This window comes from Neltuma alba, unplaced genomic scaffold (genome assembly GCF_004799145.2).
Source record: "Neltuma alba isolate B1F8T4 unplaced genomic scaffold, ASM479914v2 tig00000743_pilon, whole genome shotgun sequence".
In the NCBI taxonomy this organism is placed as follows: domain Eukaryota; kingdom Viridiplantae; phylum Streptophyta; class Magnoliopsida; order Fabales; family Fabaceae; genus Neltuma; species Neltuma alba.
Window position 1 is genome coordinate 8,867 of NW_021632168.1, and position 18,868 is coordinate 27,734.

General features: G+C 35.8%; 2 protein-coding genes across 2 annotated transcripts; both read right to left on the reverse strand.

Moving 5' to 3' along the window:
* Positions 1 to 10,877: 10,877 nt before the first annotated feature.
* Positions 10,878 to 11,873, reverse strand: LOC114744737 (vegetative cell wall protein gp1-like). Its single transcript, XM_028932909.1, has one exon. The coding sequence runs from the start codon at positions 11,871 to 11,873 to the stop codon at positions 10,878 to 10,880; it is 996 nt and encodes a 331-aa protein (XP_028788742.1).
* A 686-nt stretch (positions 11,874 to 12,559) lies between these two features.
* LOC114744726 (mucin-2-like) lies at positions 12,560 to 16,010 on the reverse strand. The gene is made up of 2 exons (XM_028932900.1): positions 12,804 to 16,010; positions 12,560 to 12,568 (listed from the first exon to the last, which is right to left on the reverse strand). The coding sequence occupies exons 1-2, from the start codon at positions 16,008 to 16,010 to the stop codon at positions 12,560 to 12,562; spliced, it is 3,216 nt and encodes a 1,071-aa protein (XP_028788733.1).
* Positions 16,011 to 18,868: the final 2,858 nt, after the last annotated feature.

Genomic DNA, 18,868 nt, shown 5'->3' on the forward strand with positions numbered 1-18,868 from the left:
CATGATTATTTCCTTTCCCTTCTCCTTGGCAGTAGTGGCACCTAGGATATCATGTTATAGGAGGAATCAGATTTCATAGAAATCCCAGTAGCATTGAACATACAACCATCAAGTCAACATGTATAAGATGTCATGCTACATGCAGTAAAATAACATTGCCAGTCTTTATGCCATGCCATAACCATTCTGTATCCATGTCATCATATCATGGAGCATATAATCATTCTGGTCAAAACTCAATCATGCAAGAGCCAAGGCATACATTGCAAGGAGTTCACATCATCTGGGCATAAACATTCTCATGGCACATAAACACACATAGCAGAAACACCAAATGCAGATCAACAAAATAATTGCAAGTTCACGCTACCTCAATTCCACGCTTAATGTTTCCTCCTTGTTTCCTTGCTTGAGATCCTCTTAGGTTTCCAGAAAATTGCCTATCAACCATACAATAAGGGTATGGTAAATTCCATATTCAGTATACAATTCTTTCTCTATATAATGCCACCCTTGTGCCTTTCAATTTATAATTTCTGTATACCTTTCCTAAACCTTTGACTTTGGTTTGACCAAGCCTTAATCCTCAATTAAGGTCATGGAATTCTTCCTTAATCCATGATTAATCATGCTTTCTTGGTTAATCACTAACCCTTAATCCTTAATCCAATATTTAATTAAGGTCCTCAAGTCACATAGTCATTAGTACAACATAATCTTCTAAGATTAAGTCACTAATCCCTTATGGATTAACCATTAATCATTCTCTAATCAACATGATTAACCATTAATCATTCTCTAATCAACATGATTAACCATTATTCATTCTCTAATCAATATGATTAACCATTAATTAATCATCCTTCAATTAGCATAACTAATCACTAATTACTAATTAATCAAGGTAGCTAACCTTAATTACTTACTAATCTTTAATCAAATAACATGATTAATCTTAGCTATCACTAAACCATAATTAATCAAGGTAATTAATCCTAATCTTCCTCAAATAAATAATTAACTAAAAATAATTAACACTTAGGGAGGTAAACGTACCTTAATTAGCTCTTAATCGGCGATTAGAGGTGTCTAACTTTGCTTTCTCCCTTTCTCTCTCTTCTTTATTCCTTTCTCTCTCCTAGAACTCAAGAACACAACATTCCCTCTCATGCAAACCACTTTGGCCGAATTCTTCATGGAAGGGGGGTATTTATAGGCTTTGATATTTCAAAATTCCAAAAATGCCCTTCGGGAAAAAGATGCGATCTCGGCCGTCCATTTTTTTCTACTTTACACATGGAAAAATCTTAGGGCACACACCATAAAAAGTTGACACATGGATGGACACCTAATCACCATGTGATTTTCATGTGGAAATAAAATATTATTTTAATGTTTTGTCTCTTATTTCCCTTTATGCCCTTGAACAATTTGGAAAATTCCAACTTTGTCCTCCCCCTTTATTTTTGGCCGAAATATTACTCTTAATATTGAAAAAAAATGACTCATCCAATATTCAGTGCAATCCACTGATTATTTGTGTATTTCCGGTCTGATTTTCCAACAATCCTGTACAATTTACTGTCACAAAATTTTGATTTCAATACCTCATTAAATTCCCCTCATTCCAAGGGTATTCCATGATTTTTCTCAAATTTTACCTCCCTCTATAATTTTCTAAATTTCTTCCGTCAAAAATCACTATTCTACCGATAATAATTCGGTAATAAATATTCTTTAGCTAACCTCTGTACATCCAAAGGTGGGAAGTAATTTTATAAATTAGGATAATATGTAACATAATTTATCCCTATTTTCCTTGAATTTTTGAGGCCTCTATATATTTTAAACAATGGAAATTGGCTAATTTTCCTTAATTAACCAAAAATTCCAATAATTACAAATAATTCCCTGATAAATTATTTTTAATCTTATATTCATCTTCTAAGCCTCAAACATTATTCTGTACCCTCCTTTCTATTTTTCATGATTTTCTGGGAATTTTCAGGAATTTTGGACATTATTTCCAATACTACCCTTTCTTGACCGATCTTTTCAAAAATGACCGTTATGTCCCTATCCTGATTTTCCTCATAGCCTGGATCCTCTACCAGTCTACTATACTACTTGACCGTAGTCAGTCACAAATCATTCATCAATTAGAATAAAATTATCAGGGTGTGACAATACCTCCATGCATGTATACCTTGGTTTATGCAAGGTTGAGATGATATGTTATGTTATGATGTTATGTTTTTTCATGGCAAGTACATAATACTCAAGTATGTATGTATGCATGTAGCTTGAATTACATTGTGATGTGTAACCATAGTAATGTATGCAATGTGCTACTAAGATTCCCCAAGAATCTTACCCCCATACTTAACAAACCCTAGGGCCCTCAACCTCCAAGAGCAAAGGAAAAGAAGTGGCTATAGTGGAGAGTTAAGTTTGCCTTAAGAAGAAGAAGAAGAATGAAGAAAAACCTTATGTTGGATAAATGTAATTAAGGGTATGCTTTAAGGTTTTAAGTTATGGATATATGCTAGCTTATGTGTTAATATGTGAAAGCATGCTAGTGTTGTCCGATATGCATGATTATGTGGTAGGAGAATTAGTATGCAAGTAATTGGTCAAGTAAGACAATTTATCCTTCCAAAGGGGATAAAAGTCAACATTATGGACCTAAACTTTGACCAAAGTCAAATTAAGCAATCGAGTGAGTATAGCCATGAGATTTGGTCAACAAATAGATGGGATTTTTCTCTTTAAGATGAGAGTTGGTTCACCTGAATCTGATAACCACACAAAAAGTTATGCCCTTTCAAAGTTGGGCTAAAATAAGTGAAAAATGGAAAAATAACCATATGAACAGTAACTTTTTCAAGAAAAACTGGGCTTGAATTTTAAAGCAATCAGTCCATAAACTATTTTTTCTCAAAATTTTATCCAAAGAGCTTTTCATAGAACTTGGAATCACTCGATTTTGATTTTTTTTACAATTAGTTATGAATTTTCAAAGTTTGCCACATTTTTGGGTTACAATGAATAGTAATCCGCAAAAGAAAATTTTCAAACTTGATTTTTCATAACTTGTAGTCTTCAAAAGTGATTCCAAATGCTTCTACAAGGCAAGTTAATTGGTATAAACATAAGGTGTTACAATAAACCTTTAAGATTTTGTGCTGGAGGTGGCATAGATGTGGAATTACTTTAAAAAAAACTTTTGAGATATCATTTGTAATTTTTAATTTGAGATATCGTTTCATTGAATGAGGGTAATTTGATTCCAGGCATGCTTTAAAACATTTTTCAAAGGATTAAGTATAGAACATAACGCTAGTCGTTAACAGCAGTAGCATCAATCCTTAACATATAACTAGATTATTTGTGGCCATAATACTCACATTTGGTATTTATAGGCATCATTCTCACACTTGTTTTTATGACTGGGTTACGCCTATCACTATGAACTATATGTGCTCACGTTTGTTTTCATAGTTCACACTTAATTGATTATGTATGCTCATGGATTGTGTGTCCATGCTTGTTGCAATCCATTATATATGCAATTAAAATCCTTCTTGAAAAATGAGTTTTCCAATTTTTATGAATGGATTTTTATAAACAAGTTATTTTATCATTTATTTAATTTTGTTCATTTAATAATCTTTTATATAATTTCACTTGTTTTCATGCTTGTTCAATTCAGAAGTTGAACATAATTTTCATGTCTTTAGTATACAAAGTCATATATACGTGCTAAATTTATTTCTTTTGGTATTTCATTAATTTCTAAACAAGACATTGTTCACTAGAAAATATTTTTGGCACTAAATACTGTAGCTAACCCAACACCTCCGGCAAATAATCAATATGGGGCTTTTATTATATATTGTTAAGTCAAAAGCTTGTTGATTCGTTATGGACAACTTCTAATCAACATTGTAAATTTAAACTTATGTATTTAGTTTTGTAATTATTATGTGCTCCATGTAGGCTAGATGTATACATAACATTCGTTCTTGTGAATATATTTAGGTTATTAGCTGGCATGGAGAGCTCCTCTTGACTACACAATGCTGTGTAGTTGCTAGAATTTTTGAAAGGTCCTACTTTGACAAGAAATTCTATCAAAATTTCTGCCAGACGCTTGTAAATTTTTCTAAAATATATCCAAAAAGTTTACGTTTAGTACAGTATATAAACAGTAATGAGAAATTATATATATTCTAAGCTCAAGGAATGTAAGTGTTTTATATTATGAGCTCATTTGTTCCTTAATCTTAATATAATTAACTAGGAAGCATAATTTAGATTTTCCCCTGTAACATCCTGAATTTTTTGACTCAAGATGAGTAGAAAAGAGAAAATTCATTAAAATTATTTGATGGCCAAATAAAATTGGGGAAAAGCATGGAATACTGATTCTCAGGGTTTAGAGATATTTTGGAAAAATTATTTCCCCAAAAATGGCTTAAATAATTTTAATAGATAATTCTAAGAGAAAAATGGTTTATTTTCTCTGAAAATTATGGAAAAATACTTAGAGATTTATATTTAATCTGAAAATTTTAGGAAAATCATTTGAGATAGTAAAGAAGCTAATTGAGGCATAAAATCCTTAAAATGAATTAAGGATTTAATTTCTAGAATTAAGACTATTTTCTTGGAAAATTCAGGAAAAATAGTCGGGAGATAATTTTTGGCCTGAAATTTTTATGAAAATTATTTTAAGGGTCATAAAAGCTAATGGATAAGGAAAATCCATATAAAACATCGTGAAATAATTTCTGTGTTTATTCTCTAGGTTCAGAAAAATATAGAAAGGATCAAAGTGAAGACAAGGTTTATTGTGAAGGGCAAAATGTTCAAGACAATCAGCCACACGCACACTCACGTGTTGCTCCATCCTTATAACCATCAAAATTCATTTTCTTCCCCATTTCATTACTGCCCGAGTTTTGAAACAGAGAGAGAAGGGGGGCGAGAGAGAGAGAGAGCACTAGAGAAGCAGAGCATGGCGGAGCTGGAGGAGTGATCGGAGGTGTTTGAGTTACATGCAAGCCGATTAACCTTGCAAGCTGAGCCTCCTGATCAATCTTCCGCCATTTTCCTTTCCGTTATCTGCGTGTTCTGGGCTGTGATGGAAGAGAGCGAGATACGTTTTAGTGAGAGAAAGTGAAGAAACGAAGAGGAGGACCAATGAGTTCATGTCCTATAGCTAGATTGAGGTATTTGATACTGGTTTTTGATCTTGCATGTTGGGTTGAAGACTGCATGTCAGTCTGAAAATTTCATGCGTCTCTTTCGGTCTGAAGGTTTCCCTCTTCGTCTCTGTTTATGTGGACCGAAACAGAGGTTAAAGGGAAGAGAAGGACGTTTCTTATATATATATATATATATATATATATGCATGCGCCGTGGGATCCTGAAGGTGCTTGTGTGTGCTGTGTTTCTAAGCTTTGGGTGTGTGTCGGCTTCAGTAGATGAAGGCAAGAAATGAGAAGTATAAGCGGGGAGTGGGTTGCTTGTGTGACTGGTTGCATGTGTTCTTTTCCTTTGTTTATTGCTGTCCGAGCAAGGGAGTGGGTCGTTGGTTTAAGATGAAAATGGTTTGTGTTGATGGAGTGTGTTGAATGGTTTGCATGTGGGATTTTTTACTCTGTTTTCATTTGACTGAAACAGAGATTATATAGCTCATGAAGATAGAATCAGATTTGTTCTTGTAATGAGAAAGATTTCGGTTTCGTTATGCTGAGTGTTAGTCGAAAGCAAAAAAAACAAGCTTGAGAACATAGTTTAATGGGTAGAATAATACTATACGAGTAAGAGATGAGTGGTTCGATTTATAGGACTAGAAAGAGCAAAACACGTTTTAGATAAATGTGTTATATATATATTTGTATATGTGCGTCTCGGTCATGTTTGTAGGAACAGAAATTGCATAGTTAAATGGTTTCGGGTTTACTGGTTATTGAGAGGAGGATATATGTACATAAATGTATATAAGCTTGGATGGTGTTTATTTTGCTTTTGTGATTATTGAGGCTGGTTCGAGAAATGTATTTTGAATATGGAAAATTCCAGATTTTGAATGGGGCTGTGTAACGTATAACAAAAGCAAATAGATAATTAAAGGATTCTAAACGAGTTTGAAGCAAGTGTGTGAATAAACTATGGGTAATAGGAAAGGATTAATTAAGAAATGGTGATTGTGGAAGTAAGTGTGAGTATTTGGGTGTTGATCGAGAGGCTTGTTGTATATTTTTACAATCAGAACGTTAAATAGGAAATATATTCTTTTTAGAGGGGGAGTTTTAATATGAAGTTGAAGCAGTAATTATGTTAGTGAACATTTGGTGATAGGCCTGAATGGTTGTGTTGAAATTAAAAAGGAATTAATTCTACTAAAGATGATTTTCATGAATCTAGGAAATGGGGAAATAAGGGAATATAGTCGGTGAATAATAAAATAATGGATTGTTAAGTTGGAATTTGGTACTATGGGTTATGAATTGAAGGCTTGAGCATGGGGTTTGTTTGATGTCTGCACATAGAATAAATAGTGATTTTGTTATATAAATTGTAGTTGAAGATTGATTATATTAAGTTTTAAAGGATAGTCTTGAAGTTAGGAATAATTCATAGATTATGAAAGATAGAGTAGTTGATTTAAAATTTATGGTTGAGATTGCTTGAGGCTACTAACTGATGAATAGAAATTTCAATGATTAGAGTATATGTTGGCATAGATTAAAGTCTGTATAAGAGGATTATGAGGCTATGGGAGAATATATGCATGTAGGAGTATGCTTTTAAATCTGGAAAATACTTCCAGATCAAGTGCAAGGTTATGTGAATCATTGGAGATGTACATGAGTATAGGCATGTGTTGTTATAAAAACTCAAATATATAGTTACTGTTTAGTATCTTTGGATGTTGAACAAGTATTTTAGGTTATTAAATTGAGTTTAGAAACTTCAAATGAAGTGGAGCCAGCATCGACACGATATAGTCCTTAAATATAGTAACTAAAATAATATTTTTGATCAAGATGACCAGTTACTAAGCAAAGTAACTATATGGGTTGAGATAAGGAGGGAAACCCTTCAAAGAGAATAGTTTAAATAAGAAAAATTATCCAGGATGACCAACTATTATGTAAGAGCAGAGATTAAAGAAGATTTGGGATTTAAAGAGAGTTATTTAATTTATGAATTATAGTTGGATCAAATATTGATCTACCCTTATGAATATGATAGGTTTTGGTATCTGCTCAAGCCCACCAAGAAGCAAAAAGAAAGGAGAACGGTAAGGTTTGATTTGGAGGGAAGCGGACCAAGTAGTAGTTTTTTTCTACCTTATATTTATGTATGATTGCTACATGTCTGTTTGTGCCATATTGCTATTCAAAAGTATGAGAACATGTAATCCTTAATTCCTTGCATGAGTTAATAGCCGTGATCACGTGCAGCTAAAAGATATGGGGCCTTATGAGCCATTATTTATGCGGCCCTACAAGCCATTGTATGTCCGACCTTATGTGCCGTTGATTGCACATTCTGCTAATCGATATGACTATGTGTCATTGCACTTAAATGCTTTTTATGCATAGCTTGCAAGGTTATGTTCCATGTGGTTTGTTTTGCATGCTTTATGTAATCTGCATATATGTTTGATGGAAATTACTACTACGGGGATTCTCCAGAATCTCACCCCCTTCCATGATATACAGCAAAGGCACACGGTGTTAAGGGAAAGGAAGTTGTATAAGAAGAAGGTGGGCTGGTTGAAGAGCAGAGATGGCTGTTATATTCTATAAATATGTAGCAAAATATCTTGATAAGTTGGTATTTATTTTATTATCTATTTTATATGGGCAAGTAACTTTACTTGTTTTATGTAAATATTATTTTGTATTCTCCATAAGAAGGTATGCACTATTGGCATATAGGTAAGGGCCATTGACTGAGATGACCAATATATCTACCTAAATATGTAGCATTATTTTATGTCTGTGTGCCTACATTATCAGTAATAGAGACAAGGTTCAAGTGTGTGAATCACTCGTTAGTATTCAGTTAGTATCTGATATAAAAAAAATTTCCTGTCTTTTTCCAGGTCGGAAACCTACCGTTGGTGATTCACAGACGTTAAAATGATCCTTTTAGTATATAGAAAGTTGTTAGAAACAATCTCACCCAAGAGGGGGGTGAATTGGGTGAGTTACAAAAATTTACAATCAAATGCGTGTCAGTATTGAATAAAAACAGAGAGTCAGAGTAAGGAGAAAATTAACCGCAGAGAGGAGACTCAAGATTTATACTGGTTCGGTCTAAACCACGTGACCTACTTCCAGTCCCCAGAACACCTCTGAGTATTTCACTATCTTCCAAGATCGACAGGGCTCTTGGTGCCTCGGTACAGTAATTGAATCGCTCAATCACTCCCCCTTACTCCCGTAAGGATACAAGCCCTCTCAAGAGTCCACACTCTTGAGTGTCACTCAAGTTTTTAATAAGAGTAGTAATTGGCTCTCTTACAGAGTGAATTTAATGATAAACACTGATGCTCGGTAGTAACATGAAAACAGAGTATTGAATGCTACACTAAATAATCGCAGGTGGTAGTTCCGGTATTCAATCTCCTCATTAATGCTTCTTCGCGCCTTTTATAGTTGATATCGTTAAGTAGCCGTTAGACGGAAGAGCTTCTAGCCGTTGTGACTCCGTTTGCGTGTTTCGCTGGTTTCAACGGCTCCGCCATTAATGCGTCTGAGCTTCTGACACTGTAGGTCGCAGTCTACGTAATCCCGTTGAAGAGCCGTTGCACTCGTTTTCATTAATCTGTATATTTTAAGCTTTGAACAAATGAGAGTCTTGCGGTGAATACTTTAATCTTGAACAAAGAAGAGAAAACAAATTTATCATTCAAAGATTTGTGACGAAATCATTTATCAGTAAGAAGAACAGAAAGTCATTCTGGTTTAGTTTGATCGAAGAGATGATCGATTACTTGATGATAGATCAAGTTATCGATAAACAGAATGAGGACTTTTCGAATTAGATCACCAATATTATCGATCAAGTGTTGGATCATTGACTCTAAGAATTATCGTAGCAAGAGGAAATCGTTCCATGATCGAACACTTGTTTGATCGAACAGATTATCGATAATTCAAATGTTATTGAAATGAAACTTCAGTCATTGATGATCGAACAACTTATCGATAAATGTATGATGGATAATGTTATTGATAAACCATGGGTATGTATATATTCAATGAAAGACACAGACTATCTGAAGTGATCGAACAGTTGATCGATCAATGAATATTCGAACAAATGATCGAATAAAGTAAGAAGAGAAATTTAATCCTGTAAGACAAGGAAACTGATTATCGATCACGTTTTGTGAAAATATGAGTTACAGGGAATTGAATGATCGATCATATTATCGAAAAACCAGTGATCGATTAGGTGATCGAAAAATAGTTCAACATAAGTTAATGCGAATATAGCAATCCTTAGACTCTTTATCGATCATGTTATGTGAAAAGTTATTTATGCAAACAAGTTAAATTTATCGATAATGTTATCGATAATTTGGTTGCAGGAAAACTAAATAAGAGTAGATAGAGGCATTGATTATCGATCATGTGATCGATAATTTTATGATCAATAAGATTATCGATCCATCAGTGAAGTTTATTACCTGCATTCAGAGAGTTAGAGCATAAAGTTCGAACACGTAATCGATAAACAAATGACCGAGAATATGATCGATAAATTGGTAACAGAATTAATGTGCAGAACAAGTAGATTGTGTTACCTTTTATCGAAGTCGTTATTGATGACTGATTTATCGATCACTTGATCGATAAATACACTTCAGATTTGGTTCTCTTATCAGTAACTCGATTGTTTATCTGATATTATCGATCAGTTGATCGATAATTAACCTTGCTCTTGTGTGATTTTCACGTTAGCGATAATTGATCACTTTATCGATTAATTACTTATCGAATAGTTCTTCGATCCAAATACCTACTATAAACCTGATTTACATTTGAAAAATTATCTGAAACTTTAGCGATAAACGATTGATCGATCAGTTGATCGATCAAAATACTTAACCCAAATTATCTGACTTTGTTATCATCAAAACTATAATCCTAACAAAAGTTAGGTGTTGCATCCCCCAATTATGAAAGATAGTTTACGAACATAAGGTTTTTTGGGTAATGTTAACTATGAAAAATTGTCAATATGAAAGCGTAATGCTTTTACTATTACTTTTACTAAGCACAACATAGCTTCATCGGCTTGCCGGTGTGATAGGGGTCTTAAGATTTTTTCCCCCTAAAGTTTATGAGGGTAATATGGTCATTCTATCAAATTATAAAATTCTCATTTGGTCGTTCGTAACTAAAACGAAATTTCTCCTATTCAAGTGACTTTTGGGACTTCTAAATCCAAAAAACTCATTTTTCTGTCATTTTCCCATATAAAAATTAAAACAAGCCAAAACAATCTTAAAAGCAAAATATCATGCTGTAAATGGATATATTATTCAAATTTAGATTACAACAAACAAACATAGCATAATATAAAACTTCACTTATTCATAGTACATTATTACACAAGAACATAATATTATAAGGTAGCGCATTATTGTATGGTAATATATTATGGTATGATCAGAAATGATAAGATGGGAATGACCATCAAGATGTAATGCTTCATGGGATATTTGAGTGTGTTTGGTGGATCACAAAAAAAGGAGGACTGGTGCACAATGAAAGAAAGTGATATATAGTGAAACGAAGGTTTAGAGCATATATATATATAGGACTGGGTGATGTTGGATTTGATCAGAAGCAAATTCTAAAGATAAAAAATTTGATGCATCTTGAATGTCGGGATGGTGGAGGGGGAGCATTTAGTGGAGGGGGTTTAGGTGTTGATGGTGGAGGTGGTGATGGAATTCTTGGGCTAGGTGGTGGAGGTGTGGATGTTGATGGGGGAGGCGGTGAACTTTTAGGGACAGGTGGAGATGATGGACTTTCCAATGAAAGAGATGGTGATGGTGATGGGCTTGATTTAATTGGTGGAGAATGATTGCTAGGAGAAAGTAATGAGGAAGGAGAAGGAGATAAAGGTGATAATTGAGAAGGAAGAGGTGCAAAGATAGTTGGTTTTGATGAAGGTGAAAAAGTAGGAGATGGTGTTTGTGAAGAATGCGGACGCAAGGAATTTATGGCAAAAGATGGTGAAGGGGAAGAAGAAAGAGATGATGGAGTTTTTGTTGAAGGCGATGGTGAAGGAGATGGACCTTGTGATGGACTCTGATGTAGGGAGTTATTTTTGGCATTTGAAGATGAAGGAGACGAGGGAACAATTGGTTTCGAGGGTGAGGGAGAAGGAGATGGAGTTTGTGATACATAAGGACGAGGTGAGGAGTTAACTGAATTTGAAAGAGTAGCTGAAGGAGAAGGAGATGGTGTTTGTGAAGAACGAGGAGGGGAGGAGTTCATGGCAGCTGATGGTGAAGGGGTAGGAGGAAAAGATGATGATATGGAAGGACGAGGAGCTATAATTGGCTTTGAGGGTGAAGGAGAAAGAGACGATGGAGTTTCTGTTGAAGGCGATGGTGAAGGAGATGGACCTTGTGATGGACTCTTATGTAGGGAGTTATTTTTGGCATTTGAAGGTGAAGGAGATGAGGGAACAATTGGTTTCGAGGGTGAGGGAGAAGGAGATGGAGTTTGTGATACATAAGGACGAGGTGAGGAGTTAACTGAATTTGAAAGAGTAGCTGAAGGAGAAGGAGATGGTGTTTGTGAAGAACGAGGAGGCGAGGAGTTCATGGTAGCTGATGGTGAAGCGGTAGGAGGAAAAGATGATGATATTGAAGGACGAGGAGCTACAATTGGCTTTGAGGGTGAAGGAGAAAGAGACGATGGAGTTTTTGTTGAAGGTGATGGTGAAGGAGATAAGGATGACGATGCTGAAGGCGATGGACTTTGTGATGGACTCGGATGTAAGGAGTCATTTTTGGCATTTGAGGGTGAAGGAGAAGAGGGAACAATTGGTTTAGAGGGTGATGGAGAAGGAGATGGAGTGTGTGATAAAGAAGGACGAGGTGAGGAGTCAATTGAATTTGAAAGAGTAGCTGAAGGAGAAGGAGATGGTGTTTGTGAAGAACGAGGAGACGAGGAGTTCATGGCACCTAATGGTGAAGGGGTAGGAGGAAAAGATGATGATATGGAAGGACGAGGAGATACAATTGGCTTTGAGGGTGAAGGAGAAAGAGATGATGGAGTTTTTGTTGAAGGCGATGGTGAAGGAGATGGACCTTGTGATGGACTCTGATGTAGGGAGTTATTTTTGGCATTTGAAGGTGAAGGAGACGAGGGAACAATTGGTTTCGAGGGTGAGGGAGAAGGAGATGGAGTTTGTGATAAATACGGATGAGGTGAGGAGTTAACTGAATTTGAAAGAGTAGCTGAAGGAGAAGGAGATGGTGTTTGTGAAGAACGAGGAGGGGAGGAGTTCATGGCAGCTGATGGTGAAGGGGTAGGAGGAAAAGATGATGATATGGAAGGACGAGGAGATACAATTGGCTTTGAGGGTGAAGGAGAAAGAGATGATGGAGTTTTTGTTGAAGGCGATGGTGAAGGAGATGGACCTTGTGATGGACTCTTATGTAGGGAGTTATTTTTGGCATTTGAAGGTGAAGGAGATGAGGGAACAATTGGTTTCGAGGGTGAGGGAGAAGGAGATGGAGTTTGTGATACATAAGGATGAGGTGAGGAGTTAACTGAATTTGAAAGAGTAGCTGAAGGAGAAGGAGATGGTGTTTGTGAAGAACGAGGAGGCGAGGAGTTCATGGCAGCTGATGGTGAAGGGGTAGGAGGAAAAGATGATGATATTGAAGGACGAGGAGCTACAATTGGCTTTGAGGGTGAAGGAGAAAGAGACGATGGAGTTTTTGTTGAAGGTGATGGTGAAGGAGATAAGGATGACGATGCTGAAGGCGATGGACTTTGTGATGGACTCGGATGTGAGGAGTCATTTTTGGCATTTGAGGGTGAAGGAGAAGAGGGAACAATTGGTTTAGAGGGTGAAGGAGAAGGAGATGGAGTGTGTGATAAATAAGGACGAGGTGAGGAGTTAACTGAATTTGAAAGAGTAGCTGAAGGAGAAGGAGATGGTGTTTGTGAAGAACGAGGAGGGGAGGAGTTCATGGCAGCTGATGGTGAAGGGGTAGGAGGAAAAGATGATGATATGGAAGGACGAGGAGATACAATTGGCTTTGAGGGTGAAGGAGAAAGAGATGATGGAGTTTTTGTTGAAGGCGATGGTGAAGGAGATGGACCTTGTGATGGACTCTGATGTAGCGAGTTATTGTTGGCATTTGAAGGTGAAGGAGACGAGGGAACAATTGGTTTCGAGGGTAAGGGAGAAGGAGATGGAGTTTGTGATAAATAAGGACGAGGTGAGGAGTTAACTGAATTTGAAAGAGTAGCTGAAGGAGAAGGAGATGGTGTTTGTGAAGAACGAGGAGGGGAGGAGTTCATGGCAGCTGATGGTGAAGGGGTAGGAGGAAAAGATGATGATATGGAAGGACGAGGAGATACAATTGGCTTTGAGGGTGAAGGAGAAAGAGATGATGGAGTTTTTGTTGAAGGCGATGGTGAAGGAGATAAAGATGACGCTGCTGAAGGAGATGGACTTTGTGATGGACTCGGATGTACGGAGTTATTTTTGGCATTTGAAGGTGAAGGAGAAGAGGGAACTATTGGTTTAGAGGGTGAAGGAGAAGGAGATGGAGTTTGTGTTAAAGAGGGATGAGGTGAGGAGTTAATTGAATTTGAAAGAGCTGGTGAAGGAGAAGGAGATGATGATATGGAAGGACGAGGAGCTACAACTGGCTTTGAGGGTGAAGGAGAAAGAGATGATGGAGTTTTTGTTGAAGGCGATGGTGAAGGAGATGGACCTTGTGATGGACTCTGATGTAGCGAGTTATTGTTGGCATTTGAAGGTGAAGGAGACGAGGGAACAATTGGTTTCGAGGGTAAGGGAGAAGGAGATGGAGTTTGTGATAAATAAGGACGAGGTGAGGAGTTAACTGAATTTGAAAGAGTAGCTGAAGGAGAAGGAGATGGTGTTTGTGAAGAACGAGGAGGGGAGGAGTTCATGGCAACTAATGGTGAATGGGTAGGAGGAAAAGATGATGATATGGAAGGACGAGGAGCTATAATAGTCTTTGAGGGTGACGGAGAAAGAGACGATGGGGTTTTTGTTGAAGGCGATGGTGAAGGAGATAAAGATGACGCTGCTGAAGGAGATGGACTTTGTGATGGACTCGGATGTACGGAGTTATTTTTGGCATTTGAAGGTGAAGGAGAAGAGGGAACTATTGGTTTAGAGGGTGAAGGAGAAGGAGATGGAGTTTGTGTTAAAGAGGGATGAGGTGAGGAGTTAATTGAATTTGAAAGAGCTGGTGAAGGAGAAGGAGATGATGATATGGAAGGACGAGGAGCTACAACTGGCTTTGAGGGTGAAGGAGAAAGAGATGATGGAGTTTTTGTTGAAGGCGATGGTGAAGGAGATAAAGATGACGATGCTGAAGGAGATGGACTTTGTGATGGACTCGGATGTAAGGAGTTATTTTTGGCATTTGAAGGTGAAGGAGAAGAGGGAACTATTGGTTTAGAGGGTGAAGGAGAAGGAGATGGAGTTTGTGTTACAGAGGGATGAGGTGAGGAGTTAATTGAATTTGAAAGAGCAGGTGAAGGAGAAGGAGATGATGATATGGAAGGAGGAGGAGCTACAATTGGCTTTAAGGGTGAAGGAGAAAGAGATGATGGAGTTTTTGTTGAAGGTGATGGTGAAGGAGATAAAGATGACGATGCTGAAGGAGATGGACTTTGTGATGGGCTCGGACGTAAGGAGTTATTTTTGTTATTTGAAGGTGAAGGAGAAGAGGGAACAATTGGTTTAGAGGGTGAAGGAGATGGAGATGGAGTGTGTGATAAAGAAGGACGAGGTGAGGAGTTAATTGAATTTGAAAGAGTAGCTGAAGGAGAAGGAGATGGTGTTTCTGAAGAACGAGGAGGCGAGGAGTTCATGGCACCTAATGGTGAATGGGTAGGAGGAAAAGATGATGATATGGAAGGACGAGGAGCTATAATTGGCTTTGAGGGTGAAGGAGAAAGAGATGATGGAGTTTTTGTTGAAGGCGATGGTGAAGGAGATAAAGATGATGATGCTGAAGGAGATGGACTTTGTGATGAATTCAAAGGTGTGTAGTTATTATTAGCATTAGAAGGTGAAGGCGAAGAGGGAACAATTAGTTTAGAGGCCGGTGAAGGAGAAGGAGATGGGGTTTGTGATAAAGAGGGACGAGGTGAAGGGCTAGTTGAATTTGAAGGAGTAGGTGAAGGAGAAATTGATGATATAGGAGGAGGAGTTGTGTTGCCAAACGATTTTGTTGGTGAAGGAGACAGTGGTAATGTAGAAGGAGAGGAAGATTGTGGTGAAGAAAGCGATGGAGATGGAGAATGTGAAGGTGGCGACCTGGGTGATAAAATATTTGGTGGTGTTAATTGTGAAAGTGGTGGTGGCGGTGGGCGGTTACTGGGTTGCATAGGTCGGGAAGGAGTTTGTGGGGGTGGTGGAGGCGGGTTATTAGGTCGTTTTGGACGAGAGGGAGTTCGTGGGGGTGGTGGTGGAGGCCGGTTATTAGGTCGTGTAGGACGAGAGGGAGTTCGTGGGGGTGGTGGTGGGGGGTTATGAGGTCGTGTAGGATTAAAGGGATTATCAGGCCGTGTAGGATGAAAGGGATTATCAGGCCGTGTAGGATGAAAGGGATTATGAGGTCGTCGCCAACGCGGAAGCCATCGTGGCCGTGGTCGCGGGTGGTGTTCATGAGCAACCACCCCACTCACTATAAGGCATAATAAGATGACGTAACAACATAGTGGCAAAGACCTCGCCATTTTAGATCCTTTGATCATATTATGCAAAATGCTTTGTTTTGGGAGAGTACTACAACAAACCCTTTTATACCTGTGCTTGGCCGTGCATGACTAAACAGTTAGGTATTGAAAATTTTAGCAAGTAAATTTAAGCATGACTAAACAGTTAGGTATTGAAAATTTTAGCAAGTAAATTTAACATTAATTTTTCATTTGATTTTTCTTCTATCATTAAGTGTATATACTTCTCTTGGTCAAGAAATGGACCGTATGTGAGGGAATAAACATCACTTAGCCCAGCTGGATATATATACCTAATAAATAAATATTGTATTTATGTATAAGCAGTATTTTTCCGACTAGTTAAGTAGTGACTTGTACTAATCGGCTAATGAATAGTACGCACATCGTAAAAATAATTCAAGAACGTTTACTTTGCAGGCTATCTTAAGTAGTAAACATACATACGATGACAAAAAGTTTGATTCAATCAAGTCGGTTAAACATGGATGACATATATATAATAATATCATTGTGCTTTCTATACGTTAATGAAATGAGAAATATTTTATAATTAAAATAAAATTTTCAGCTCCTTTACGTGCTTATCATGTGGTCTTATTAGATTAATAAACATTTTGACTGCATAATTTCATAATATACTACATCTGATTCTTAATATAAGACCCAACTGACTAATTTAAAGAGATTAACAAAGTTAAATAATAACTTAATTATAGCATATATTACATGATCTCTTTGAAATATGTATGTTTATCATTAAATTACATATCAATTTACAAGTCAAGTGAATTAGTTTGAAAAAAAAAATAAATATAAATATTTAAAGTAATTTATTTAGCTTTCTTAATTTTTTAAATTAGTTGACTATGACTTATATTAAGAATCAAACATAGTATATAGTTAGAAACGTTGACAAATGTTGCCTGGGATATGTTACTAATTAAAAGAGTTATCGTAAAAATCATAAAGTAATATAGTTATATTAATTTTACTATTCAATATTTGACTTTAACTTGAAATAATTCAAATCATATTAACCAATCACTCAAATTAATAATTAAACAAAACTAACGAAATCATATGATCCGAAAAGTAAGTTTATGTATGGCTTTCAATGCAAATTTATACATTACTGGTTAATAGAAAGTACGTTTCAACTAACAAGTTATTGGTTGATATAGTAAGCAGTCTCATTTCTGTGACTAGGACACAAGTTCGAATTCAGGAAAAGCGCACATATTGGGAGGACTTTAACCTTAATGATCTCAGTCTAATAAAGATTAATCTTAAGTTCAAAGTGACTTAGCATATTTTGAGTTGGGGGGGGGGGAGAGAAAGTAGATTTCGAGCCGAGTCCATGTTCTGCGGCTCTTTCTCACTGTACTAGATCAATTGATCATATCTTAATGCATGAATCAAAAGTCTTCATGCATCATGATTCCTAATTGTAATGCATTCTACTGATCCATTCAGGATTTCCGGTCTTTTCTGGTTGGCACAATAAAATAATTCAGTGTAATCATAATTATGATAAATTAGAACAAATAGGTAATCCTTTATATCATAATTTTAACGATGCAATCCATATTCAATATTACATGAATCAACGTATGGACATCTATAGCCTTCATGAATTTTAACTGCTTCACATTTATTTTTAATATTTATATAAAATATAAATTTTATTCCATAACTCCTTAATGGCACCCTAAACAAATGTTCTGTAATCATCATTCCGTATTACATCATAATATTATTTATTTACAACAGGATGCTATACAATGACGGTAACTGATCCTGCATAACTATTTTAAGGTAGCTTCTAATTGATATTTTGAGTACATGGTTTTTCTACATTTAATAAAATAACTTATTTTGTTACTTAGAAACGATATAAGATGATAAATATGAGGTAATAAGGCGGAGCATAGACAGTGACTGATCAATATTCAAATCCAATTTGTACCATTTGACCAGGTAAGATCCTAACAATTTCTATTAGAGATTTTCCTTATAATTTTTAAACATTAGAGTTAATGTGTAAATTTGTCTCGAACGTTTTTACTTAGAAGCTCTAAGTATCTAGAATTTTTTTTAGGGTCAAATTTGCCTTAAAAGTTTAAAATCATAGTAATATTATCTCCTGCCATAAAAAAATAATATTGACCATTAATATTTTTAACCACAGGAAGTAATATTGCTATGATTTTAAACTTCTAAGCCAAATTTGCTCCCAGAAAAATTTCTGGATACCTAGTGATCCCAAGTGAAAACTTTCAAAGCGAATTTGCACTTTAACCCAAATTATGCTCCTTCAATTCTTAATGTAATAATTTGAGTAGATTAAAGATGTTAGTTAAATTAGTTAATATGATATATCTTTTCTAAAATATTCTAAGTATCTTTCTTAATTCTATCTCTCCCTCTCTTACTTGATTATTGTTGGAAGAATGTCAATTAGGTTGATTCGAGAAAAAAATTATAAACATGTTAAATAAGTCTTATATATAGGACTAATATCAACTCCCCAATTAGATCTTACATTAAAGATCAGAGGAGTATATAGGGATAGATTACTACCTCATATTTTTAATATAAGAGTAAGTTTGCCGATTGGATTTGATTTTAGGTATACAATATCAGTCTACTTTATCTCTCATAGTTATCAATACTTTTTAAAATAATTCATCTAACTTATAAATTGATATATAATTTAATATCATATAAGAGTATTTTAGGAAGATCAAATCATATTTGTTATAAGTAACTAATTTATTTGACCCTTTTAATCTATGTAAATTAATTAAGTAGTTCTTATATATTAAGAATAGAAGAGAGTAAAAGACTATATTACC

Excerpts from the sequence above, each read along its gene's own strand:
- LOC114744726 (XM_028932900.1), bottom strand. The coding sequence starts at position 16,010 with ATGGCGAGGTCTTTGCCACTATGTTGTTACGTCATCTTATTATGCCTT.
- LOC114744737 (XM_028932909.1), bottom strand. The coding sequence starts at position 11,873 with ATGAACTCCTCGCCTCCTCGTTCTTCACAAACACCATCTCCTTCTCCT.